Source organism: Haliotis rubra, unplaced genomic scaffold, assembly GCF_003918875.1.
Source record: "Haliotis rubra isolate DU_JTF1 unplaced genomic scaffold, ASM391887v1 Scf204, whole genome shotgun sequence".
NCBI lineage: Eukaryota > Metazoa > Mollusca > Gastropoda > Lepetellida > Haliotidae > Haliotis > Haliotis rubra.
This window is the reverse complement of record NW_025766048.1, coordinates 152,947-180,626: the sequence shown is the minus strand read 5'-3', so window position 1 is coordinate 180,626 and position 27,680 is coordinate 152,947. Positions and strand designations below refer to the sequence as shown.

The 27,680-nt window shown below is 43.0% G+C and overlaps 1 protein-coding gene across 1 annotated transcript; it reads right to left on the bottom strand.

The window, feature by feature from the left end:
• Positions 1–35: 35 nt before the first annotated feature.
• On the bottom strand, positions 36–27,680 carry LOC124275934. The gene is made up of 19 exons (XM_046711637.1): positions 27,189–27,680; positions 26,052–26,331; positions 24,608–25,165; positions 23,162–23,256; positions 21,535–21,763; positions 20,573–21,133; positions 19,458–19,550; positions 17,833–18,504; positions 17,545–17,616; positions 15,827–15,880; positions 9,363–9,661; positions 7,175–7,444; positions 6,411–6,681; positions 5,351–5,917; positions 4,619–4,713; positions 3,777–3,859; positions 3,163–3,308; positions 2,267–2,359; positions 36–1,173 (listed from the first exon to the last, which is right to left on the bottom strand). The coding sequence occupies exons 1-19, from the start codon at positions 27,435–27,437 to the stop codon at positions 533–535; spliced, it is 5,328 nt and encodes a 1,775-aa protein (XP_046567593.1). The 5' UTR covers positions 27,438–27,680; the 3' UTR covers positions 36–532.

Sequence of the window (27,680 nt, the reverse complement as noted above, 5' to 3'; positions counted from 1 at the left end):
CCCACCGCCGTACACAATGATAATAACAGTACTACTTCAAAGGAAAGAGTTTATTACATGGTCAGGTTTACACATCTTCATCACATGTTAAATGACATACACAAACTTGTATCTGGTCAACAAGAAAGTGAACCAAAGTTGACATGGGTTAAAACTATGAACAGTCAAAGAATCTTACGCCAGCTAGTTTCTTTCATTCCTGAATTCAGAACTACTTTCAGAGAGCACAAAGGCGCAGAACCTTTCAAATGCATCAGTGTGAGGCTCATTCGACACATGCTGTGTGGACGATGTCTGTTTTTCTGGGCCTGAGATATTTTTATTGTGTTTTTCCAGGAAATCGTCCGGATAAAATATAATCCCAATATTGCCCGGATTCTAACAGAAGAGTTGTCTTCCCTTGTGTAAATTTTAATAAATGTTCGTAATTCTGCGAACTGCGAAAAGAATGAAAGAAAATTCACGTGGGCATTACGAAATACGTTTCTGAAGACAAATATTTTTATTCATGGTTTAAAAGTGAAGAGAGAAGCTAGCCAACAATGAGCCCTTCTGGCACGCACTGAAGTAAGTCCTGGCGCCATATCTGCGTGTTTTGACAGTGCTTCTCAAAGGCGTCGCCATATTGATCACAGTGGATGAACATATGCTTGTTTGTAGGGTGGGGGTAGTAGAACAGATCTCCTTGCTTCATGGGGTTGTGGCAGGGGTTAGGAACATTCTTGTCGAACGTGTTGGTGGTAGGATCAATCACGACATCTTTGTAAGTACAGGTGAGGTCCTTCTGGTCCCAGTACGTACCCTTGTCACAGTCCTTGATGTATCCGTAATGAGGCCAGTTGGAACAGTCTATGTATTTAGCGGGGTTGGGAGGGTAGGGGAAGAACTGACCCTTCGTAGCTGCGCTGCAAGGGCTGAGGCCTGGAGCGTCTGTCACACCGGAAGTGGGCCTGGGGGTGACGGTGGGGATGGTTGTTGTTGGCGTCGTCGTGGGGATCTGGGTGCTCGGTTCTCCGGGGATGCAGTCCATGGTGCTTGGGTCGTATACGTAATGGGGGTCGCATTGGAACACATAGACGATTCCGGTTGGACCACAGATGAGGAACTTGGTTTGGTCAAATGGGTGGATCATGTAGCTAGGTCGTCCAAATGCACAGGGATTTATGAAGCTGTCTGTCAAATAGTACAACACATGGGTTAGTGCATTAGTTATGACCGACAGAGTAAACTGGCAGCTAAACACCAATGGCTGCAACTTAGTCACGATAAGGCTGAAATATTGCTGATGTGACTATAAATCTTAATCCACTTACTCAACAATTCATGGAGAGACTGGGTTGGATATGAAACATGTATAAATGTATTTTCACAATAAATCAGGTACTCATGCCTGTAAACCATATTTTTACTACTACTACTACTACTACTACTACTACTACTACTACTACTACTACTACTACTACTACTACTACTACTACTACTACTACTACTACTACTACTACTACTACTACTAGTACTACTACCACTACTACTACCACCACCATAATGTCAGTTATATTAATAACAGGACGAATCCGGTACAGATAAATAGTATTTTGAAAATCTATTGAATCATCTTCACTGGTCTAGATGTATGTATAAGTTCACTATACTACATTCGGTACCACAACTTACATGGTTGACGTGAGACAATGCCACTTCCGGTACACTACTTACATGGTTGACGTTACACTATACCACTTCCGGTACACTACTTACACGGCTGACGTTACACTATACCACTTCCGGTACACTACTAACATGGTTGACGTGAGACAATACCACTTCCGGTACACTCCTTACATGGTTGACGTTACACTATACCACTTCCGGTACACTACTAACATGGTTGACGTTACACTATACCACTTCCGGTACACTACTTACATGGTTGACGTTACGCTATACCACTTCCGGTACACTACTTACATGGTTGACGTGAGACAATACCACTTCCGGTACACTCCTTACATGGTTGACGTTACACTATACCACTTCCGGTACACTACTTACATGGTTGACGTTACACTATACCACTTCCGGTACACTACTTACATGGTTGACGTGAGACTACACTACTCCCTGTACCACTACTTACATGGCTGACGTGAGATTATGCTATTTCCGGTACCACTACTTACATGGTTGACGTGTGATTTTACTTTTTCCGGTAACACTATTTACATGGTTGAGGTGTGATTATACTACTTCCGGTATCACTACTTACAAGGGGCATGTTGATAATGGTAGAGATGCTCGTATATGTTTGCGATAGAGCAGGCTGTGACGACATCACGTTCGACGCATGTAACGTTAACATCTGAAAAAAAGATACAAATTCATACCTTTAAACAAGTTCTTATGTTAAACAAGAAATATTTAACTATGTTTTACTATGCGAGTGTTTATCGACGCTGTAATATTCATATGTGAACTGTCATTTTCGGATTCTCTAACGTTAGCATCCACAGTGGCTTGACAGCCATGACGTCACTCTTTGTAGCAAAGACTTCATAATAATCCATGTGATTTCTAGTGAAATTTATAAGTTTCTAACCTTTGGTGGAATGCTAGAAACCTCTAAAACCAACAAGGTCATCTTGTAAAACAATTTATAATTTATTCCATGGTCACCGTAGAAGAGTCGATGTTCGGTACTAATGATATCGAATGGTAGCTCGCTGACTCACGTACATCGATGATGACAGTCACTGGATTGTCTAGTCTATACTTAAATTTGGATCGACCGTTGTCATATAGCTGGAATATTGTTGAGTTAAACAGTAAAAAAATAAGAACAAATAATTGGACGAGGTAGCCAAGTGGTGAAAGTGTTCGATTACACATGGGTACAATATGTGAAGCCCATTTCTTGAACACCCGCCGTAATATTGCTGGAATATTGCTTAAAGCCATACTCACTCGTTTAGTAGGTGAGTGAGTATGGTTTTACGCCGCTTTTAGCAATATTCCAACAATATCACGGCGGGGGTACACTTAGGAATGAGCTTCACACATTGTACCAATGTGGGGAATCGAACCCGAGTCTTCGGCGTGACGAGCCAATGCTTTAACCACTAGGCTACCCCACCGCCTTCGTTTAGGAAGTAATGCTCAACGTACTTGGATTGACTCTCTCAACGTTGCCGATCTTGATGGTGTAGTTGCCGGTGCAGCCAGTAGGTGGCCCAGTAGGTGTGATGTTGAGGTACAGGGGCTTGGCTTCCTGGTCGATGAGAACCACGGATGCTGCACCTATCACTGAATTACTGGAAAAGAAGTACACTGACGTACAAAAGAAAGTACACACCACGTTTCTGGAGGGAATATATTCCACAAGGAAACGTAAATATTTCTGATACCGTTTCATCATATTCACGTTGTTTTAGAATACTTTTTGTCATGAATAGGAGCGGTTTTTTTAATTCATAACTTTTCAATTGAAGAATGATGATAATTTTATGGATATACAACTTCTCATTCTGCGAAAGGCGACATTTCGACAGAGATTCTAATGTCGTTGTCAAGCAAATGAATTTACCGTCTTGTCTCACAGGGCGAGGTATATAAGAACAGTTATATATTCATTACCGTTTATCGATTAATGTGAATTCTATTCATTTTATAACAGCTGAATTTTTTCACATTCAGATATTTTATAACACTTTATATCGTGTAACACCACTCACCCCAGACGAATCGTCCCGAAATCCCCATGATTAATAAATGTATCTTACGTGGAAAAATCACTACCGGCTTTGTTAGGTGTTGGATTATTCAGCGATCCATAGATATCCACCATACCATCAGTAACATCAATCTGAAACATTCAACAGTCACTGCCAATCAGGGTCATTTTATACCCAGCTGTGGGACAGTAGGTTGGGGTTCCGGCTGACCCTGGTCAAGTCGATAGATCGTCTGTCCGGTGATCGGACGGTCGGTTGTACGATTTCCTGTCTAACGGGATCAGGTGAACAGACTTGGTTGATGCATGTCATCGTAGATAGATGCTCATGATGTCAATCATTGAATTGTTTGGTCGAGACTCGATTATTTACAGATCGCCGCCATACAGCTGGAATATTGCTGAACAACAAACAAACAAACAAACGATCTCATACCAATTTACGTAAAAGTGTTTATTACCATGCCTGGTGCTCTACTTTAAGGGGGATAAGACAAGGACATGCCTTCGCTGCCTCGGTATCTTTATTAAACTGCTAGCCTTATCAAAACCGTAATTAATCCTGACCATAATTATAACGGCAGTCATCAGATAAGAAAACGTTTGAAAGGAAAGTTTGTGGCCTTTCGTTTGTTTAATAAGACATTTGCAACATTTCATTAAAGAATAGGGGACTAGTCTAATGTTACGACAGGCAAAATGTATCGGGTCCTACTGCACTGTGTCAATCTCAGGAGAGATAATATAACAGCAAGTTAACCCATATTGCATTGGAATCTTCAAACTTTAGTCCTTAGAGTGGGTAAAAAACTGCAAAACAATACAAAATCTGTAAATAGCTTCTATATAACAAAGGACTGATCGACCCGAATCCCAACATAATCCACCTACCATTACTTGCACGAGGGACTCGTTGGTAAAGACCTGGTACAGGCCGCCGCTGGAGCAGGGATACTTATACGTGCCCGGATTCAGAACAGCTGGTGCTGTAAATTCAAAATGACAACTTTGAACTATATTGAAAAAATAATTTGATCATTGTCGTGATCACGAAACATGTTACTAAAAACGAATTAAACGGTAAACTGTGTCCGTGGTGGTGTTGCTCCTGGACCGTTGCCCTGAATAAACTTCAACATACATGTAATTTCATTTCACAAAAAGTCAAATAGAGTATTCAGAGACGGATTGACTGATTGATTGATTGAGTTTGATTTTACACCGCTTTAGGCAATATTCCAGGAATATCACAGCGGAGGACACCAGAACTGGGCTTCACACATTGTAGCCATGCGGGGAATCGAACCCGGGTCTTCAGCGTGACGAGCGAATGCTTTAACCACTAGGCTACCGCACGGACCCGATGTTGATTGAGATTGAATTTAGTGTGAAGTGAGATGAAACGGGGTTCATCCATCCATCCATCCATCCATCCATCCATCCATCCATCCATCCATCCATCCATCCATCCATCCATCCATCCATCCATCCATCCATCCATCCATCCAACCAACCAGCCAACCAACCTACCAACCAACCAACCATCCACCCAACTGAACATCAATCAATCAATCAATCAATCATTCAACCAGCCAATCAATCAATCAATCAATCAAATCTTACCTAAACAGGACACCTGTTGAATTTGGGTAACGAGAGCACCAAGGTCTGAGTAGCCCTTAAGTTCTATCACATGGGTACAGTAGGGCTTGTTGGCGACATTCCTCAGCTCTGTGCTGTCGATGCCGTCGCCAACACCAATGGCGAAAATAGTGATTCCTTTGTTCCGTGCACCCAAAGCTGCAGAAAGGGTTTTTGTTGGGTTACTCGACTGGCCATCCGTGAGCAGGATTATTACTTTGGACGACCCGTCTCTGGCACCCATGGCTGGTGTGAAGAGGTGTTCAGAAGCATAGTTCAGAGCTTCATCGGTATCTGTTTCCCCATTGATCATAACGATGCCATCAATGGCTTTCTGGAGAGCAGCTTTGTCGTTGTATTGGTTGAAGGCAAACTGGGATTTGAAGCCGGTGCTGAATGTCACGAAAGCGACACGAACATCATCTGTACCGATTACAAAGTTGTCGACCACTTCATGCGCGAACTTTTTGGCACTTTCGAAATCCTCCGGAGACTGACTAGACGAGGCGTCCACCAAGAAAGCAAGGTCGAGGTTGGTTCTTGCACAGACTGGAAATAGCATACAGTAATAAGTAATCCGTGGAATGAAATAAGAAACAAAACATAGGATATAGCTAAACATTACTAATATTATAGACAAGAATACATATTGACATTCCCATTGGGTGAGTCTATGTATCCACATAATCGGCCTTGGGAAGCATATATTATCGTACCAGGCTTCAGTGGGAGACAACAGAAATGTACTTCACACATTTGATCCATTTAAGGAATCGAACCTAGGAATTCGGCGTGACGAACGGACGTTTTGGCAACTAGGCTACCTCAGCGTTCCTAGATACAACAGGATCACGTGGTCAGCCTGGGCAACATGGTTGTCATCGTACTCCTGGTCAAGACTCGATTCAGTACTGGCCATCGCCGTACAGCAGGAATATTGCTTAATGCGGAGTTAGCAACATCAACCAGTCACCCATGTTGTGGACTCAGGGTGATCAGGGTGAGACGTGACCATCAGCAACAAGTTAAAAAAAATAATTACCAATATCAAAGCTTTTTGAGCCTTTGTAAAACAGGTTTGCAGCATGGGGATCAACAAAGAAGTATGTCCCATAGAAAGAGCCTTGCTTCTCCACACCCTGTGGGAGGGGTTCGGTAATGGTGGTCAGATAGAGAGCAGTAGCTAGGCCGGAGTACAGAGGCTTCCTGAGATCTGACCACAGAACTGTATTCCAGTCGATGGCAAACTGGGTGTTGACGTCCGCGAACAGGGTGCCAGAGTTCTTGATCATGTTGAACTTGTCCTGGTCGATCTGAAGTAAAGAATACATTTTGTGAAACCTCGTTAACTCGAAATTCTTAAACCGACGACATTACAGGTTACCAGGCTATCCGGGGTAATAATAATCAGATTGTAGCGCGTTGAGTGTGCCCCTCCGTGGTGCGGAATTCAGCGCTTTACAAATGCCCTTATTATTATCTACGTCGATATTATTTTATCCTGACGACCCATATTATATTTCCTTGTTATATTTTGAAAACGTTGTCAATGCATGTGTTAAATAACTCCATATGTTGATCTGAGGTTAAATCTGAGGAATAATACAAATACTTAAAAAAAATATGTCATCATGGACGTCCAATAGAATTTAGATTATTTCTATGGTTAATTTTGATGTAAAAATTATACAGGAACACTTTCATCGAAATCGACAAATCAGCCTTCTCCATGATATGGATGTTTGGCTGCGAGTTCATTTTCGTCTGAGGAGATTATTGAACATAAAACAATAAAAGGTACTCCACCTGCCAAATTCCTCCATCATACCCAGGTCTGTAGGTCTTAGCGTCTTTTCCATCTTCTGATGCTACGAAGGCCAGGCGTCTGAGGAACAGCTTGTCGTCGGGGAACAGACACGACTCTCGGACCCTGTTCACCACAGCTTGGACCACCTCCGGTCCATAGGACCCAGGAACTAGAGTCTGATCCAGGGTCAGGGCTTGTATCAAACCCAGTAGCAGGATTGAGATGAATAACCGAACCATCTTTCCTTTAAGCTGATTCAGTAACCTTGTCTACAGTCAGGCAGTAACTGGCTAAGTGACGCAGACCGTTCTGGAGGACCTCCACCTGACAAAGATGAAAGTTCAGGATGAAGCCCTATTTATGGTTGGCTTCTTCTCTAAGATGAGGCTGACACAGATGAAAATGATAACCTCTGGGTTTGAACAAGAGGGTATGGTAGGGTCAGCATATTAATAACTTGAGGGACATAAGATGGTCACCGTGGGGCAAAGGAAGAATACCTACAGAGCTTAGAAGCAAAGCTCGCCGTCGTTAATTAAAGAGGGTGTTTGACATAAATCTGGGTCGGGGGCTTCTCTGACATGCTCCTCTGTGTAAATAGCTTGTGATATGAGGCATTTAAATGTGTTAGGATTTCCGAATGCTCCTATTCCGGACACGATGTCAAGAACATTTCTTTAAAAACATTATTTTTTCCGTATATCGTGTCTCCTTAAAGAACATTTAGCTGACTTCATGTCATCCCTGTCTCGTTAAAGCTGACTATATTTACGTATATCGTGACACTCATACTGCGACCATTGTCCTAGATCAAAGTAATTTCTGTGAAGCTTAGAAATAAAAATACGATGGGTGTAGGTGTTGGGTGTAGGTGGGATAAATTGTTCATGCTTGATAGGATTGTATTTCATGAATCACCTTTGAATAAATAATATAAGAAAGCGAGGAATAGAAATTAGTTACTTATTCTTTCTTATTTCAATTTTGCATCACCGAAACAAGTAATGATAATTATCACCAGTCGCTGATGTCCCATTATAATCCTTGACCAATTGTACTGCATCACACTTTCTAATAGTGTCAGTCAGCAAGTTGCTGTGCCAAAGTGAGTGAGTGAGTTTTGTTTTACACCGCACTCAGAAATATTTCTGCTATATGGCGGCGGTCTGTAAATAATCGAGTTTGAACCAAACAATCTAGTGATCAATAGCATGAGCATCGATCTACGCAACTGTGATACGATGACATGTGTCAACCAACTCAGCGAGCCTGACCACCCGATCCCGTTAGTCGCCTCTTACGACAAGCATTGGTTACTGTAGATCAATTCTAACCCAGAAGTTCACGGGTATTTTCAATGTATCCATTCATTCGCATGAACATATTGCCCACCCCCGAAGTGCAACTTGAAGTCAAGTGTGACGTTATAAGTGTGACGTCCCGTTTGAGTGTGAAGTCCAGTACGTCTCAAGTCAAGGGTGAAGTCGGTAATGAAGTTCCTTGTCAAAGACAAGTCAAGAGACACGTCAAGTGCTTAGTACGAGTATAAAATAATAATAATAATAATAATGATGTGGTTTTGTATCCCGCTAGATTCCACCACTCTAGAGTATGCTCAAAGCGGCACATAGTTCAAAGGTCATAGTGTTCACGGAATAGGAAGGTCTTTAGTCGAGGTCTGAAAGAGTCAAATGAAGGAGAGAGATAAATGTTTAGAGGCAGTGTGTTCCAGAGTCTTGGGGCATGAACACAGAATGGCTTATCACCAAAGTTTGTGAAGTTATACTGAGGAATAGACAGAAGGTGGAGGTTGTCTGAGCGCAGTGAACGTTGGGACTGGTGGTGATTGAGTAGACAGGATAGGTATGATGGAGCCAATGCATGGTAGCACTTGTACGTCAGGCACAGAACTTTGAATTTCAGTCTGGCTTCTACAGGAAGCCAGTGTAGTGATTGAAGAACTGGTGTAATTGGGGAGAATTTGGTCACTCTTGACACCATCCGTGCTGCAGTGTTCTGTACTTTCTGGAGCCTTTGTAGTAATGATTTCTTGATTCCAAAGAGGAGGCTATTGGCATAGTCTAGCCGTGAAAGGACAAGGGATTTTGTGGCTTCAGTGGTTAGAAGATGACGGATTTGGCCAGTGCATCTCAAGTGAAAGTAGCATGTCCTGCAGAGACTGTTTACCTGCTTCTCCATGGTGAGCTGTGAGTCTAAATAGACACCAAGACTCTTCAGTTCGTCCGAGAAGCAGATTTCAGCTTGTCCAATACTAACATAAGCCTCATCCACTGACTGAAGTTGACGCTTAGACCCTATCAGTATAGCCTCGGTCTTGTCGTCATTAAGTTTGAGTTTCCTACCAGTCATCCAAGCCTTAATATCCGATGTACATGCTGCTGTGCGATCCAAAGCTTGACTTATGTTGCTTGGGCGAAAACTATCAATGAGCTGGGCATCATCAGCAAAAGGCTTGTGTTTCATCCCTTGAAAAATCAAGAACGAAGTCACATGTGCAGTTATGCGTGCAATCAAGGGAAGTTTTAAGAAAGAGATGAAGATGTGTGAACGTATAGAAGTATTTTGCGGGCTAGGGTGAAGTGTTAGCTAGGCACACCTGTTCACCTAAAACACGTGTCACCATGCGTAACAAAGTGACAGTTCATTTCAAACATGTGTTTCACTTTTACCACGTGTCATCACTGTTCATAAAGTTACAGTTAACTTCAAACACGTGTCATCACGATTCAATAGTTACAGTTCCCGTTCACGTCGAACATGCCAACTTTAAACACGTGTTGTTACGCCTTACAAAGTTAAAGCTCATTTCAAACGCGTGGTTCAATATAAACGCGTGTTATCACTGTTCATAAAGTTACAGTGGACTTCAAACACGTGTCATCACGATTCAGTAGTTACAGTTCACATCAAACATGTTCATTGTAAACATGTGTTATCACGCCTTACAAAGTTAAAGCTCATTTCAAAAGTGTTTGTCAATATAAATACGTGTTATCACTGCGCATAAAGTTACAGTGGACTTCAAAACCAATCATGTTCATTTTAAACACGTGTTATCACGCTTTACAAATTTACAGCTCATTTCAAAAGTATGTTTCACTTTAAGCACGTGTTATCACGCCTTACTAAGTTACAGTTCACTTCAAACATGAGGTTCAATATAAACACGTGTTATCACTGCTCATAGTGTTACAGTTTACTTCAAACATATGGTTCATTTTCAACACGTGTTTTCAGGATTCAATAGTTACAGTTCACCTAAAACGTGTTACCAGACATGAATACTGACAGCATTGCCGAAACAGTAACACACATGTCAATAGTTATATAGCTTGTCCAGACCTCGAGGCAAGGGTGTCACTTAGTGCACAAGCTCTATACGTACTAGGAACTGTACTCGATCAAGATATCAGGTATTTTTTCTGTGCATGTATGTTTCTCGTTAAGTCCAAAACTTTCCTTGCTGCAGACCTCCAAGTACTCCTCGTTAACATATCATCAGCACCAGCATCTGCTGGTATGGGGACAAAATGGGGATGAGCCTAGTCTCTAAGGCAGGTCAGCTGATAACAGAAGACTACCCGACCTATTGACATAGAGGGTGAGGGGCTCATGAAGCAAGCATCTATATTTCTGTCTATCTTCATCTCAGCCAAACCCAGTAGCACCGAAAGCTACTTACACCAGATCTCGTATGTTTTATGAGAAGGTGTTCCTCGACACACCTTTTCACACTAACGTGGATACGGAGTTATCTTCAGAATAATAATAATAATAATAATAATAATAATAATAATAATAATAATAATAATAATATTCTCCGGAAAGTTCTTGGTGGGTCTCGACTAGGCAGCGTTTCCTAATGTCCCATTCGCTTCTATGCGTGTAGAGGGGCGGGCCCTGAGCTGATGATGAGCCTTACCAGCCTGACTGACAGGATCACCCGAACCCTCTCTGCTGCTACAATTTTTAATCTGTAAAACATAATAATAATAATATGTATGTGCGCCTAATCCACCTCGACAGACATGTTCAAGGCGCTACAGAGTCAAGTATGAACATATGTACAGAAGCAATACTAGAGCACATTAAGGTAGATACTGCTGGAAGAAGTAGGTTTTAAGTTTGGACTTGAACAAGTCGAAATTGTCAATAGTTTTGAGGTCATAAGGAAGAGAGTTCAAGAGAGTAGGGGCTGCATAGGTGAAAGAACGCTGTCCAAAGGTCAGAACACTGGATAAGCTGAAACGCACATCTGATGGCGAACATTGGTACATATATATGCGTGAACCAAAATACCAACGGGTAGTGTACATTAAGTTGTGCTTGCGTCTGTTCATTTATTGTTTGGCTCCAAGAATATCCCAGCTGTATGACAATATCTAGACTAACGACTAGTCTCTGAATATATATAATTTTGATAGTAACAAATAAACCCATTTAAACTGAAAAGGAGCCCCAGTCAGTTGGGAAATCCTGAACCGGAGGGAATCTAGATATAGACTTGCTTCATTTAGGGCTTTAGCATTGCTGACAGGTTTAGGCAGTAGGGAAAATATTGTGGTTCAGGGACTGTGGGACAGACTAGACAGTATCCTGCATTTAATCAAATCTGGACCAGTTAATCCAGTGCTTAAAAGTACGCGCGACGTCCCAAGCCATAGGAGGATAGTGGCACGAGATCACTTGGCCCCATACTGTAAGTCGTCTCGTAATCATTGGAACAGCGGGCACGGGTAACGTGTGGTGGTATGTGATCTTGTGCATAGAGAGCTCAGGTCACAAATCACTTGCAGTTAAGCAACTTTGGGCGCGGAGAGTCCTTGGATGGGTGACTGTGTTGGCAGCTTGACTCCTGAAAGCTTCTAGGACTTCAGTCCTGTCCCACATCGAAGCACATGTGATACTTGTGGTCTCACCTTAGGCAAGTGAGTTTGTTCAAAATTGCCTCTGCTCACCCGCTAGAAAATGGGTACCCGGTGGGATAAGTCATATGACTATTAACCTTCTAGCGCCTCACAGGCAGCTTGGATTATCCGGTATAAAAATAATCAGTTTGTGTGTTAGCTTTGAGCACATTTTTATTAATATTATTAGACCATAGGTGCAGTGGAAACAGTTAGATACAAGATTATGACACGTTGAAGACAGAGTTAAAAACAAGATAACGGTAGATACTAGACGGAGTGACACACATACACAACAGACAAGCATATCTATAAGGCAATAAGACTACACACTGATAGGCAGCAGATAATGATAGAACAAGGACAACGGTAACGCGTATACAATGAAGCGATGTAGTCAATAGTGCCTGTTGATACACAGGACGTGTACGCGGGGAGTGGATGGGTGTTTAAAGTACAGGCTAAAAACTTAGTTTAAAAACTTACATTAGTAGAAGGTAGAACAGAATACTACGACACATAGACAGCGGTGTTCAGTTGAGATCTTACACGATAAATAAATGACAGGCAATAAACTGAGGTATAAAGTTGGCAATGCTGTAGAGCTAGGCTGGTAGACAATGATAGGCAACAGGCAGTGATGTGTAGCAGACAATGATAGGTAGGAGGCAGTGATGTGAAGTAGACAATGGTAGGTAGTAGGCAGTGATGTGTAGCAGACAATGATAGGTAGGAGGCAGTGATGTGAAGTAGACAATGGTAGGTAGTAGGCAGTGATGTGTAGCAGACAATGATAGGTAGGCAGTGATGTGAAGGCAGTGATGTGAAGTAGTACAGTGATTGTAGTAGACAATGATAGGCAACAGGCAGTGATGTGTAGTAGACAATGATAGGTAGTAGGCAGTGATGTGTAGTAGACAATGATAGGTAGTAGGCAGTGATGTGAAGTAGACAATGATAGACAATGATAGGTAGGCAGGCAGTGATGTGTAGTAGACAATGATAGGTAGTAGGCAGTGATGTGTAGAGACAATGATAGGTAGGAGGCAGTGATGTGTGAAGGAGACAATGATAGGTAGTGACATGATAGGTAGACAGATAGGCAATGCTGACAGATAGTAGGCAGGATGATATAGTAGGCAATGATAGGTAGTAGACAATGGCAGGCGGCAGACATTGATATGTAGTAGACAATGATAGGCAGTAGGCAGTGATAGGGGACAATGATAGGTAGCAGGCAGTGATGTGTATTAGCAATGTAGTAGGCAGGATAGGCAGTATGTGATGTGAATGATACAATGGCGGGCGGCAGTGATTAGCAGTAAACAATGATGTAGTAGGCGGTGATCCTGGAGGCAACGATGGACATTATATAGGGACAAGAATTAGGCAATGCTGGGGAGTAGGCAGTAAACGGTGATAGGCAGTAGGCAATGATAGGGGACAATGGCAGGCGGCAGACATTAATATGTAGTAGGCAGTGATAGGCAGTAGGCAATGATAGGGGACAATGGCAGGTAGCCAGCATTAATATGTAGTAGGCAGTGATAGGCATTATGCAGTGATAGGGGACAACGACAGACGGCAAGCATTAATATGTAGTAGGCAGTTGATAGGCAGTATGCAGTGATAGGGGACAATGGCAGGCGGCAGACATTAATATGTAGTAGGCAGTGATAGGCTGTATGTAGTGATAGGGGACAACGACAGACGGCAAGCAATAATATGTAGTAGGCACTGATAGGCAGTATGCAGTGATGACAACGACAGACGGCAAGCATTAATATGTAGTAGGCAGTGATAAGCTGTATGCAGTGATAGGGGACAACGACAGACGGCAAGCAATAATATGTAGTAGGCACTGATAGGCAGTATGCAGTGATGACAACGACAGACGGCAAGCGTTAATATGTAATAGGCAGTGATGGGATTAGGCAGAAGCGACGATAGGCACTAGACAGACAATGACAGGCAGTATGCAGTGATTTTATAAACAGTGAAAGGTAAACAACGATAGAAAGCTGACAGGGATAGGCACAAGGCATATAACATAGGCATAAGGTCATACAGGAGTATTTGTGAGTGCTGAATTAGCGCAAGTACAGTTCGTGTTTTGCATGCGATGTTAACATCATACATTTTCGAACACACGATAAAATCAACAGGGAAGATATCTTTTCTTTTGTTTGTCGGTTTAGTAGATAGTTATAGGAAGAAGGGAATGGAGGGTTGAGAAAATGATTAACAGCTGGCTGTGATAGGAGGCAGACAGTGTAGGACAGTGCAGCACAGTAGGCAAAGATGGCCAGTGGATAGTGAAGGGCAGCTGGAAATCATAGGCAGCAGACAGAAGGAGGCTACAGACAAAAACTGGAAGTTGACAGTATTTAGTGAACATTTATAGGAAGAAGGTGGTGTTAAGCAACAGTGAATTAAGAGCAGAAAGCAATGATAGGTGAAAATAGTCATACAATAGTGACAGGCAGAAGGCATTGACAGGCAGCAAGCAAGACTCGACACCAAAATGCAATAGACAGTAGAAAATTATTGACTACGAGCAAGGATAAGTAATGATACGCATGTACCCACGATAGGAAGGCAGAAGAAAATTTAGTCTAATTTTGGTAATATACGCCATGAAAACTTGTAATGTATTCCAACACCGCGGCATGTATTTCATAGCCATGGTCGCTAAAGTGCGGTTTGGAAAGGAATATGTTTGAGTTGCATAACAGAGTGCACTCAGAATTAAGCATAGAGATCATAAATATCGTTAAAAAATCAAATCGAAAAAAGTTTTGTATAGACAATTTATGTTCCGATCCAACCACTGTCCACGTTGTGTCGTCCAATTCTTAATAACTTGCTCAGCGTTTGCAGTTCGGCATTTACAATAATAGGAATCTTCACTTTACTATAAGTACAATACTGACAAAAATCAGAAATGGGAAATGTTCCAATAACTTCCATAATACTATTTCGAAATTGCTATAAAACTTCAAGATATGACATTTCAAGTGGACAAAAACGACCTTTAACACAATTTCAATGTCCGCCTGGTCAAGTGAACTATAAATTTGAGCAAAGTTAAAGAAAGGTCGTAGTGGGTGGTTTACAGCGTGTCGGTCTGGCTGCACTATACGTCTTTGTTGAATGAGTGTTCGTAAAGCTTAGTGGTACGGAACTGATCTGGCAAATAACACAACAAAAGTTATCTCCCTTTTGAAAACATCACTTTTACAGTCCGTTTGATTTCATTTGAGACTGATGAATTGCTCACTGACACAAAATGTAATGGTTGCAACAAAGCCAAATTTTGCAGTCTAATGAAATCGACAGAGCAACTCTGATGATTTGTCTCATAATTTTGGACACTCGAATAAAAAAGTTGTTTAACAAACGATCATTATTTTGTTGTCACTTTTCGCTATTTTCTACGAGGGGGGCCACTTGCTGGTAGAACAGCCAGGTGTGCGAGTTGCACGTGAGAAATTGAAATTTCACTACGCACGTGAGACGCCTGTTGATTACCAGGCTGTTCTACCAGCAAGTGGTCCCCCTCGTAGTAAATAGCGAAAAGAGACAACAAAATAATGATCGTTTGTTAAACAACTTTTGTGATATCACTGTATTTTAGAGATATCAAGGTGTGTCGCTTTGACCTGGGAAATGTGGGAAGCAGATCTATACTACTCTTATAGTAGTTAAACGCATTTTGCCTACCATTGCCGGCTGTCCGCCATGTTCCATTTCCAACTGCAATCATTGGCTGATGAACTTCAAGAAAAAGACCGAAGGCAGACCAGAGATTCAGAGACTAAGAACATCTGCATTGGGGCTGCACGTGCCGGGGTCATTACCAATTGGAAGTCACATCATACAACCATCAGATAACATTTTAAGTGACAGGTATATTTATTGGCCCTTGTGTTAAGCCCTGTCCCATCTCCACGGAGTCTCACCACAGTGCTGCTGTCATCGTGTGGTCCAGTCAAGCCCCCACTGCCTAACAGTTTACAGTTTGGAAACTTGCAGCCCACAGTGTCACTTGGAGACCAAATGGCCAAGGTGCAAGATCTGTCAGGAACAACAACAAAATTATCTATGAATTTAAACTTGTCTCAAAAAATTCAAATGTTTCCATTTGTATAATGTGCGAAGAGGATATACATAAACCCCTTTATAGAAGCAAACTGTTCAATGGAAGGGAAAAGGCCAGCGTCTGTCTTATGCTTGAAGATGTTCTGGGTATTTCTAGATACTGAACCTGAAGAAATCTAGACTTGCTTCATTTAGGGATTTAGCACTGCAGCGAGGGCTAGGCAGAACGGAAAATAATGTGGTCCAGGGACCGTGAGACAGACTAACAGCATCCTATCATTACCAGTTTGAAGACGAGACTGATAGGATCGTGTGGTCATGCTTGTTGACTTGGTTGATGAATATCAAAGAAATCTCAACTACGTAGATCGCAGCTTGTGATGTCAATCACTGGATTGTCTGGTCCTGATTATGTAAAGACACCTGTCATAAAGGTTGGATTATTGCCGAGTGCGGCGTTAAACAAGAACAACACCTGGCTCAGAATAGTCCTCCACTCTCTAGTGTTTGAGGGGCGGCGGGGTAGCCTGATGGGTAAAGCGCCCGCTCGTCACGCCGAAGACCCGGCATCGATTCCCCACATGGGTGCAATCTGTGAAACCCATTTCTGGTGTCCCCCGCCGTGATATTGCTGGAATATTGCTAAAAGCGGCGTCAAACCCTTACCCAGTCACTCATTCACTCTTGTGCTTGACAGTTATGTCGTAAGAAAGGTTGTGTCGTGGATCAGATAGTAAGGAACGATGAAGTGCGTGTTGCTGCACCCTGATGGGGCGCTGCTCATGTTATCAACCATTGGTTGGAACGGTCCACAATGTACAAGTTCAAAAATATTAAACAAGCTTAGACCAATGTACGTTAACATTTATCGATGACTTTGTATTCACACAACAATCGTTCATGGAAAACCGTTTCAAGTGATAACATTATGAGACACAGAAGTGCCATGCAAGTTGTAACATTTATTGCATTAAACAACCTATAGTACATCGACGATATCTATATTTGTTAAAACAATCATTCTCCTCTCTTCCCACACATATCCCCGTTTCACTAACAAGGCAGTTATTCTTTACTTACCCCAGTGTTTCACAAATAAAAGATATGATTAGAAAATCAAAATCAACAAAAACATATTCATAGGGTATCGATGAGGTAAGGGAGGTAACCCTCTGACTTGACTTCATAAAACAACGATTCATTTTGTATGTTCCACTAACCAAGTTGTTTAAGAAAGGACGCGGACCTTCTAAAGAACACGGTATTCCTTTTGAATTCTTTTATATTTTTAGCAGCGACACCATGGTATGGAAAAAAGCAAATATTCAAATGAGAAATACCGAGAGGGACAAATCTCCGGAACGAGATGTTGAAATATCTGTGGAATGAGCTGCCTGTGGACGTCAGCAGATCTGAGGATATCAATATCCATCATCATCATCATCATCATCATCATCATCATCATCATCATCATCATCGTCGTCGTCGTCGTCGTCCTCGTCGTCGTTATCATCATTATCATCATCACCGTCGTCGTCAATTTCATCATTATCTTCATAATCGTGGTCAGTGTCATCATCCTCATCCTTATCTGTACCACATCTATAGGTCATCGTAGGCTATCGTCTAGGTACTCGGCGGTCGCACACACGTGTCTTGCCCTGGAGCAAACTGTAGGCCAGACTGACACCTCTTGAGGAAGCCTTCCCCCCAGGCATCACACTGGATGTAGGCGTTCTTGTCGAACGGGTGGGGGAAGAACCCTGGGGTGCCAAACATGCAAGGGTTAGGCAGGGACGTGACGGCTTGACCCACCTCGTCAGTGATGTACTCGTTTTCACACTGCGTGGTCGCTTGTCGCCATATCTTCTTCGCTGGACATGATTCCAGTTTTGAAGCGTCAGGCATTCCGGTGCAATGGATGTATTTGTGGGGGTCGGGGACGTACGGGTGGAAGAACAGACCTTGAGAAATGGTCTCCCCGGAGCAAGGGTTGGAGGAAGAGGGCAACGCTGTTCCCGTTGGGGCTGGCTTTGACGGTAATGCTGCTGGCGTCGTGAACGGTGCATGCGTTACGGGTTGAATGATGGGTGAGGTGCTTGGTCGTGGAGATGTTGGCCGTTCACACTCTGTTGTAAAAGCATTGAAGACTTCACCCGGAGGACACAGAACAAGGTAGCTCTGTCCGTGGTTGTCACAGAGGATGAACTTGTCCTTGTCGGTAGGATGAGGGAACCTCTGTATGGGAAGGGGGACTGGTAGGTGAATACTGCAGGGGCTGTTGGGAACAGCGCCATGTTCTGAAACATCATCATCATTATAATCATAATAATAATAGTCTACTTTTATAGCGCCATTCCAGGATGAATATCATTATTACCCCGGATAACCCATGCTGCCTGTGAGGCGCTAGAAGGTTAATAATCACATCAGTTATCCCACCGGGTACCCATTTTCTGCTGGGTAAACATAGACAATTTTGACCAAAATCACTTGCCTAAGGTAAGACCACATGTATCACATGCGCTTCGTTGTGGGGCAGGACTGAAGTCCTAGAAACCGTCACTATGAACAACGAAGAATGGTCGTGGTTTGTTTTAAGGTAAAACACTCTTAATGCCATTTTTGGAGATTCGAACAAAGTGGTCGACGTTAGGGTGGTGAATTGTTCCTCACAGACGTAGTTGGGCAACACAGAAATACGCAATAGATAACCATGGAGGAGGTGTGGCAACTGTTATTGGGAGAAAAGGCTCGGATAATCACCATGAGAATATTCAGGAAGTCAAATTTATTAAAGTCGAGAGTCTTGTTCAAAAAATGTTTGATCGGGCTTAGCATTCAAGGCTTAGCTTTCCAAGGGTTTTATGGCAGACACGTAAAGTGCATTAATTTCAATAAAAGACTTATCAGTGACAAAAAACATGTTCGATTCAATTCGGTAGTTTTACAATATGCCCTCTTTTTTGGTTAGATGAACACTTGACTTATCTTACCGATCTTACTCTCCCTTTTTCGCGAACACCTCGAAACAACACTATTAATGATTCATAAACACGTGTTAATTATATACACAAGATACTTGTGTTGTATTACAGGTTTCTTGTGATTAAAGAAAATGTTTTATCGTTTTTATTTTATGTAATGTTGATGTGCGTTTATTTAGGGGTTCTCGGCAGTAATCGCCCGGAATGTAGAGGGTTCCGGACTTTCAAGGTGTCACAACACAAGTCTGTCGGCATGTTATGATTACCTGGGACAATTAAGGACGCAAACTGACTCGACAGCAAATCCTCAATACGGCAGGTCCTCTGTAGTCCGTTTTCCATACAGACGAGTTGAACATCTGTGAAGAACATGGCTGTATTAACAGTTAGGTAAATATATTTCTTTTCGGTATTTTTACCGGTCCGATGAAAGTGTCCCGTGAAAGAAGATATTTCAACTGCTTGACATATTTTAAGAATATAAATACACAATATCTGATATTTCTAAATCCGGCCTCACTCACTCAATCACGCACTGACGCACGCACACGCGCACACACTCTGCTTAACCCCAGACGATCAGTCAATCAATCAGTAAACCAACAGACCCACGCAATCAATCGACCCCACTCAACCAATAAGACCTCCCTACGAATCGACTCCACTCAACCAATAATTCCTCCCTATGAATCGACTCCACTCAACCAATTAGTCCTCCCTATGAAACGACCCCACTCAACCAATAATTCCTCCCAATGAACCGACCCCACTTAAACCAATTAGTCCACCCTATGAACCGACCCAACTTAAACCAATTAGTCCACCCTATGAACCGACCCAACTCAACCAATTAGTCCACCCTATGAAACTACCCCACTCAACCAATTAGTCCTCCCTATGAACCGACCCCACTTAAACCAATTAGTCCACCCTATGAACCGACCCAACTTAAACCAATTAGTCCACCCTATGAACCGACCCAACTCAACCAATTAGTCCACCCTATGAAACGACCCCACTCAACCAAATAGTCCTCCCTATGAAACGACCCCACTCAACCAATTAGTCCTCCCTATGAAACGACCCCACTTGACCAATTACTAGTAGTCCACCCTATGAAACTACCCCACTCAACCAATTAGTCATCCCTATGAACCGACCCCACTTAAATCAATTAGTCCACCCTATGAACCGACCCCACTTAAACCAATTAGTCCACCCTATGAACCGACCCAACTCAACCAATTAGTCCACCCTATGAAACGACCCCACTCAACCAATTAGTCCTCCCTATGAACCGACCCCACTCAACCAGTTAGTCCTCCCTATGAACCGACCCACCAACCATTCCCCCAATCAACCCAATCAACACGTTACCCACCTCCACAGCTCTCCACCACCGCCTTGCCCGCAGCCCCGGGCAAGTTGCTGTACCCCGACACGTTCAGGAGATGCACAAGACCAGACGCTATCGCTTGAATCACAGGATCTTTGGCCGCATCCCCGACCGCAACCACAACGACCCTCACTCCTTCGTCTTGGATTAACCGAGCCTGCCTCAGGAGTTCCACAGGATCTTGTGCCGGACTTCCAGTCACGATCACAAGTACCTTACTGGAACCTTGTCTTTTCCCATTGATTGGCTGCAACGCTTCTTCCCTGATATACTTCAGAGCCGCTGCTAGATCGGACTTGTTTCCGTAGAGGGCCTGGATACGGATGGCATGCTGGAGGGACTCCTGTGTAGTGAAGGTGTTCAGCCAGAATCTGTTGGAGGCTCTGTCTGCGTACGTCACTAAGCCTATCTGAGCTGCAGCTGAGCCGATCTTGAACTGACTGGCGAATCTTGAGGCGAAGTCTTTCATGTTGTTGAAGTCACTTTCTGATTTGTTCTTTGAGGAATCCAGGAGGAGAATAATATCAGGATTCTTGGCCTGACATTCTGTAAAAATAGAAGTCAAGAAATGTTCTTTACATTCGGCTTTAATCTCGATATGTGTGAGACATTCTGCGAGTCTATTTTACTCTTCAAAAACGACAATACAGACACTCAGTTTAACAACAGGGATCAGTTATAACGTTTGTTTTATCAAAATGATATTCAGGTTATTAATTTCTGACTACGCAGCTGCAATACGACAAATATCAAACAAGTCAAAGAGGCTGACCACTCGGACCCCCTGGCAGCCTCCTAGAAGCCTTGGCTGCTGGTTCTAACTCGGGTCTTTACTGGTTAGGTATTGGAATTGTGATTGTTAAGAGCAATATTCGACACATAATACTTCGTCACATCCGTAGTAACCGCTAATCATTCAATTATCCCCTATTGCATGTCGTACCTACCTGTTCTCTTAGAAACAGAGGGCTCCACAGTGATCTCGATATCCCCAGAACATGACACAAGATGGCGGTGTTCCGTGTTGACTGCCAGGGTCAAAGGTCTCTGATCCCGGATGAAGATGGAGGTGGGCTGTGCAGGTGTGACCGTGTGGTTGATTTCGTTCACATCTTTGCTTGGTTGTGTGCTGACGTAGCTGCCATAGACCTCTGCCGTTCCGTTTGTCACGTGTACCTGTACAGCCAAATGGGAGATTAAGTCAGTAAGTAGATGCAGCCAGGACACTGGGCGTCATCACCATCATCATCATCATCTGCTTCTACTACTACTACTCTACTACTTGTGCACTAACACTGTAATAGTTATACTATGCTTCTGAAATAACGGGGCGATGGGGTCAAGATGTGGCAATCGGCATTGGGAAATGTGTTTGTTTGTTTGTTGTTTAACACCGCACTCAGCAATATTCCAGCTATATGGTGGAAGGCTATAAGTAATCGAGTCTCGACCAGACAATCCAGTGATCAACAGCATGAGCAGAGATCTCCGCATTTGGGATACGATGATACGTGTCAACCAAGTCAGTGATTCTGACCACCCGATCCCGTTAGTCGCATCATAGCACATGCATGGGTTACTGAAGACAAATGCTAACCCGAATCACGGGATCACGGGATCACGGGTGGTTTTAGGAGAAGAGGTACGGATAACCACCGTGAGAGTTGTGAGAATATTCAGGAATTCCAAACTTATTAACTTCTACGATTACAGAGAGTCCTGCTCAAAAGATGTTACTGCATTCTGGACAAAGCTCTTAAACAATTTTATCCTAGACATATAAGGGAATTTCCAAATATGGCCCATCAGTGAAAAATTGATGCTCAATTCAATTCAGTAGATGTACAAATGCCCTCGTGTTTGGTCAGGAGAACACTTGACTTTCCTTTGCATGTATTTGTGACGGATGCGAGCGAAGGGGCAAGGCGCTCTCCCCTCGTAACATCACTATTTGTGATTCATAAACACGTGTTTATGACATCCACGGAATCGCACAGCAGACTCTGCCTTCAGCACAGATGTTTTATGATCAAGGTAATTGTTTTATCGCTGAGATTTAATGCAACTAAAGTCTAGTGCGTGTATTTAGCGGTTCTCATCAATAATCGCCCGGAAGGCAGAGGTGTCCGCACTACACAGGTCTGTGCGCGCACTATCATTACCTTGAACTTTAAGGATGCCAACGGACTACAATATGCTATTTAGATAACGGGGAGATGGGGTAGCCTATAGTAGTTAAAGCGTTTGCTCGTCACGCTTATTCTAAACTATACTGACGTACAAAAGAAGGTACACACCGGGTGTATTGAGACTATTCCCAAACAAACAAATATTTTGCTAGCAACATTGTAACTGGGTACGATATCTGGTGTTATTGCAACACGTTCACAATGTTTGTGACTGGTAAGCCACAATCAAAACATTTTTCTAATTTTAATGCTGTTTTTAAGAAATTATTTTACCAAATCGTCAGGTGTGTATTTTCGTTTGTACGTCAGTTTCTATGCACCTACCACTTAATTATGTGTATTTGAACTTTATATGTATGCTCTACGCTGATTCTCACGTGTTTACCTTGACGGTGGCTCCAACCGAACTGCTTTGTACTCGAACTAACACATTCGAGCCACAGGGGTACTTGTAGTCGCCTGGTTGTAATCCAACAGCTACTGTAACATCGAACACAGGATTGTTAACATACAATGAAGGTTCCATCTGAGGGATATTAACTAGTCTGACTCACAGGCCATGAACCACATTATTTACCCTACTGCCTAGATCTCCATGCAAGGCTAAAGCCCTAAATGAATCTACATTTTCTCAAGTTCAAATCTCACTGGGGATCCTTTTCAATTAAAATGGGTTTATTTGTAACTATCAAAATTATATATATTCAGTGTGTGCGTGTGCGAGCGTGTGCGTGCGTGTGTGTTGTGTGTGTGTGAGAGAGAGAGAGAGAGAGAGAGAGAGAGAGAGAGAGAGAGAGAGAGAGAGAGGGGGGTGTCTTACGCCGCATTTGGCAATGTTCCGGCAATATCACAGCGGGGGACAGAAATGGGCTTTATACATGTGGGGAATCGAATCCGGGTCTTCGGAGTGTTAAGCAAACGCTTTAACCACTAGGCTACCATACCGCCCCATATATATTCAGAGACTAAGCGTTAGTCTAGATATTAACTTGCGAGGTGTATCGACTTTGTTTCTAAGTCATGAAATTGTTAAATCTGATTTTGTTTATTTAACCATCATTATTTCCTGAAACAGTTTGTAATATGCAATCGGTGGGGAGGTAATTTTTAGTGTAAATATTCATTGGATCAATAAAGACTTCGGTAACAAATAAGTGTTGAAGCACTTTACATATACAGTAAACTATGTTTGTAACGAACTGATGGGTATAACGAACTGCTTCTGGTCCCGACCACTTGCTACTATTTTAGTCGAATGCATATTTAAAATCAGTGGTAGCCGGAGTTCGTTATATCCGTACTTTACTGTTTTACACGACACAATACACAGATGTTTGGTTTGTTGTCTAACGATGCACTCGACAATATTCCAGATAGATGACGGCAGTCTGTGCATAAGCATGTGAGCAACCACGCCAATGATTGACATAATGAGCATCGATCTACAAATGGGATACGATGTCAGGGGTAGACAATGGAGAAAGCCTCACCACTACACACGGAGCAGTGGGTAGCCTAGTGGTTAAAGCGTTTGCTCGTCGCGCTGAAGACCCGGGTTCGATTTCCAACATGTGTACAATGTGTGAAGCCCATTTCTGGTGTCCCCCGCCGTGATATTGCTGGAATATTGCTAAAAGCGGCGTAAAACCATACTCACCTACTAAAGCCTACAGTGACGCAGTCGCATGTTACAGAACACCGCATTCGTCACCATTCGCCCCTTTCCGTAACTGTCCCGGAATAACACGAGTCACGGAAAGAGGCGAGTAGTTACGAATGGAATAGCTGGAATATTGCTAAAAGCGGCGTAAAACTAAACTCACTCACTCACCTCTACACGAAGTACGTGCGACATATGGATGCAGTGCCTCAAGTCGTCTATAATCCGCCACGGTGTAGGTGTGATCACAGGAGGGCGCACTGGCAACCTGACTCAGCGCTTTACTGTTCAGCCCAGTCCCCACAGTGAATATTGTCACGCCCTGGTTCTTCAGCGCGATCGATTCCAAGACACCCGTATTGGTCAAGCGCATCGGAGTACTAGAAAACAGGATGATTATCTTTGCAACGTTGTTCCGACCCCCTTTGTTTGGCATGAAAACCCCCGACGCCACCTCCAAGGCCTTGGCAAGATCAGACGTCCCTGGGGTAAAGGTCAAGGCATCAATGGCGTTCAATAGGCTCTGCTTAGTCGAATAGGATCCTAACGGGATGTCCACTTTGGGGTCAGTGCCGTAGCTCTCAACAGCAATCTGAGCATGGTCATGGTCAATGTGAAGAGACTGGATGTAATTCTTTATGAACGTGGTGATGTGGCCCGAGTCAAAGACGGTGTTTGGGGTCGTGTCGATCACGAAGAGGAGATCCACTTGCTCGTCCACATGGCAACCTACACAACAACACGTGTGTCTTTAGGAATATTGCTAAACTGACATTTCATACTTTGATACAGAGCTTGTAATATTAACTGCATCACAACGAGCTTTCCTCTAACATTGAGCTCACACATCATGATATAACTGAGGTACTTGTCGAAGTGAATGAGTGAGTTTACTTTTACGACGCACTCAGCAATATTCCAGCTATATGGCGGCGGTCTGTACATAATCGAGTCTGAACCAGACAATCCAGTGATCAACAGCATGAGCATCAATCTACGCCATTGGGATACGATGACATGTGTCAACCAAGTCAGCGAGAATGACCACCCGATCCCGTTAGTCGCCCTTACGACAAGCGTGGGTTACTGAAGATCAGTTCTAACCCGGATCTTCACGGGTACTAGTCAAAGAGTCATCACAGCAAACTCGCTCACTCGCTACAAGTATTGACATGGCTGGAAATTATAGCTATCGAAACAATCACTACGACGATGCTAGGACGCGTAAGCTGCAGCAGTAAGACTATCCAGGTAATAGTTAAACCTCATGGTAATATCTTTACATATCAGACAAAAACATCAATTTCTGTTGCATGACCAACATGGTAATAGTACAAATTCTGATAATATTTTTTCATTACAGACAAAAAGTTCAACTTCAGTTGCAAGACCAGCAAAGTAATAATTCAAATGATGGCTAAGAGTTTTTCAAATTAGACCAACAGATCTATTTCAGTTGAATCAACAAAAAGGTAATCATCAAAGTTTTATCTAATATGTTTCTTCTTATGGACAAAAAGATCAACTTCTGTTGCAAAACCAACAAGGTAATAGTTACAATTCTAGCTAACAATTTTTCATATTAGACAAAAAGATCAATTTGTTAAGCACCTACCAGATTCCAGTTCTTTAGAAAGGGGGACGAATGTTCCGTTGGGTCCGTTCACTTTGTAGTGTGTTTTCCAGTACTGTTCTTGTTGATCGATGGCAGCGGGGATCAGCCAGGGTGCACCCTTGCTCAGGATGTACATGGCAGCTGCAAGGCCGGAATAAAGCGGTTTGCGGAGGTCAGACCAGGTCACGTTTGACCAGTCAATGCCAAGCTTTTGAGTAACCGTTGCATAGAAAGACTTCCCCATCTTGGTTTTAGTTTCATTGAACATTGTTTCGTCAACCTGAAATGACAGAAGGGTATATGCATATATACATAGTGTATTCATGTTTGAGGGGGAGTATGGTAGCCGTGCTGTTAAAGTGTTTGCCCATGACGAATAGTGTCCAGGATCGATTCCATCATGGGATTATTGTACAAAACGTAGTCTTGGTGCCCCCGCAAGTAAACTAATTGAAAGCTTTGCGAATGCCGTACCCTGACAAAAGAGGCATGCCACGCTTTATAATATCATAGAAAGAGCATACGTCGAAACTGAACAGTGAAATGTAGGCACCCGAGGCTGTGTCTACTTGAATAAGGCCGGCGGGGTAGCCTAGTGGTTAAAGCGTTCGCTCGTCACGCCGAAGGCCCGGGTTCGATTGCGCACATAGGTACAATGTGTGAAGCCCATTCCTGGTGTCCCCCGCCGTGATATTGCTGGAATATTGCTAAAAGCGGCGTAAAACCAAACTCACTAACTCAGTCACTCTACTTGAATATCATTTCCATTGAATACACAATACCATAAGAAAGTGGCCAAATGTAACATGTGTTATATTTGGGTTACACTTTCTAATTAAAGTTAAAATTTTAGTACCTTTTGACTTGGAGGTGGGGTGGGGTGGGATGGGTGTGTCACACTTTTGAGAAAGGTGGGTGCACACTTCATTTTCACGAGTGTTTTAATGGTCATTTAATAAACGGCCTATGCCAGTTATCTGACTTCCATATTTGTAGAAGCTTAGGGGGCTGAGTTAGTTAGATCATAAAACATTGCGACATCCAATGCGCATTGGTTGTGGTCGATTGTACATTCACCCACGCACTGATACAGCAATAATCCATTCATTCAATCACACAGTAATAACCTTCACCTACCTGCCATATCCCCCCGTCGTACCCCTTTCGGTATGTTTCGTTGCTGGTGCCGTCTTTGGACTCGACGTACGCAAGACGCCTGAGAAACAGCATGTCATCAGGGAAAATGCACGCGTCCCTCAGTGCGCTGACGACTCCCTCGACGACATCAGAACCATAGGTACCGACCTCGCGGGTACGATCTCTCTGGCACCGGACAGCAACAAAAAATACCAGAAATATCCATATTCCGAATTTCATATTTAACATATTCCTCGAAAGGTTCAAGCTGAAATGAGAGTCTCTGTGGCTTTGGCTAATGCCTAGTTCACAATCTGTGTTGTACTGTTTCACACCAAACACTGCACCGTGTTAATAACAGCCTTTGTTGCCAGTTTCAGATCAGTGTTTGAACTTCTCCAGGTGAGTATTCATAGTTCAGAGCAACAAAGCCTTTAAAGTTCTTTGTATCCGGCTTGTCAGGTATGGAGTTCTGCCTCCGATTACGAAGAC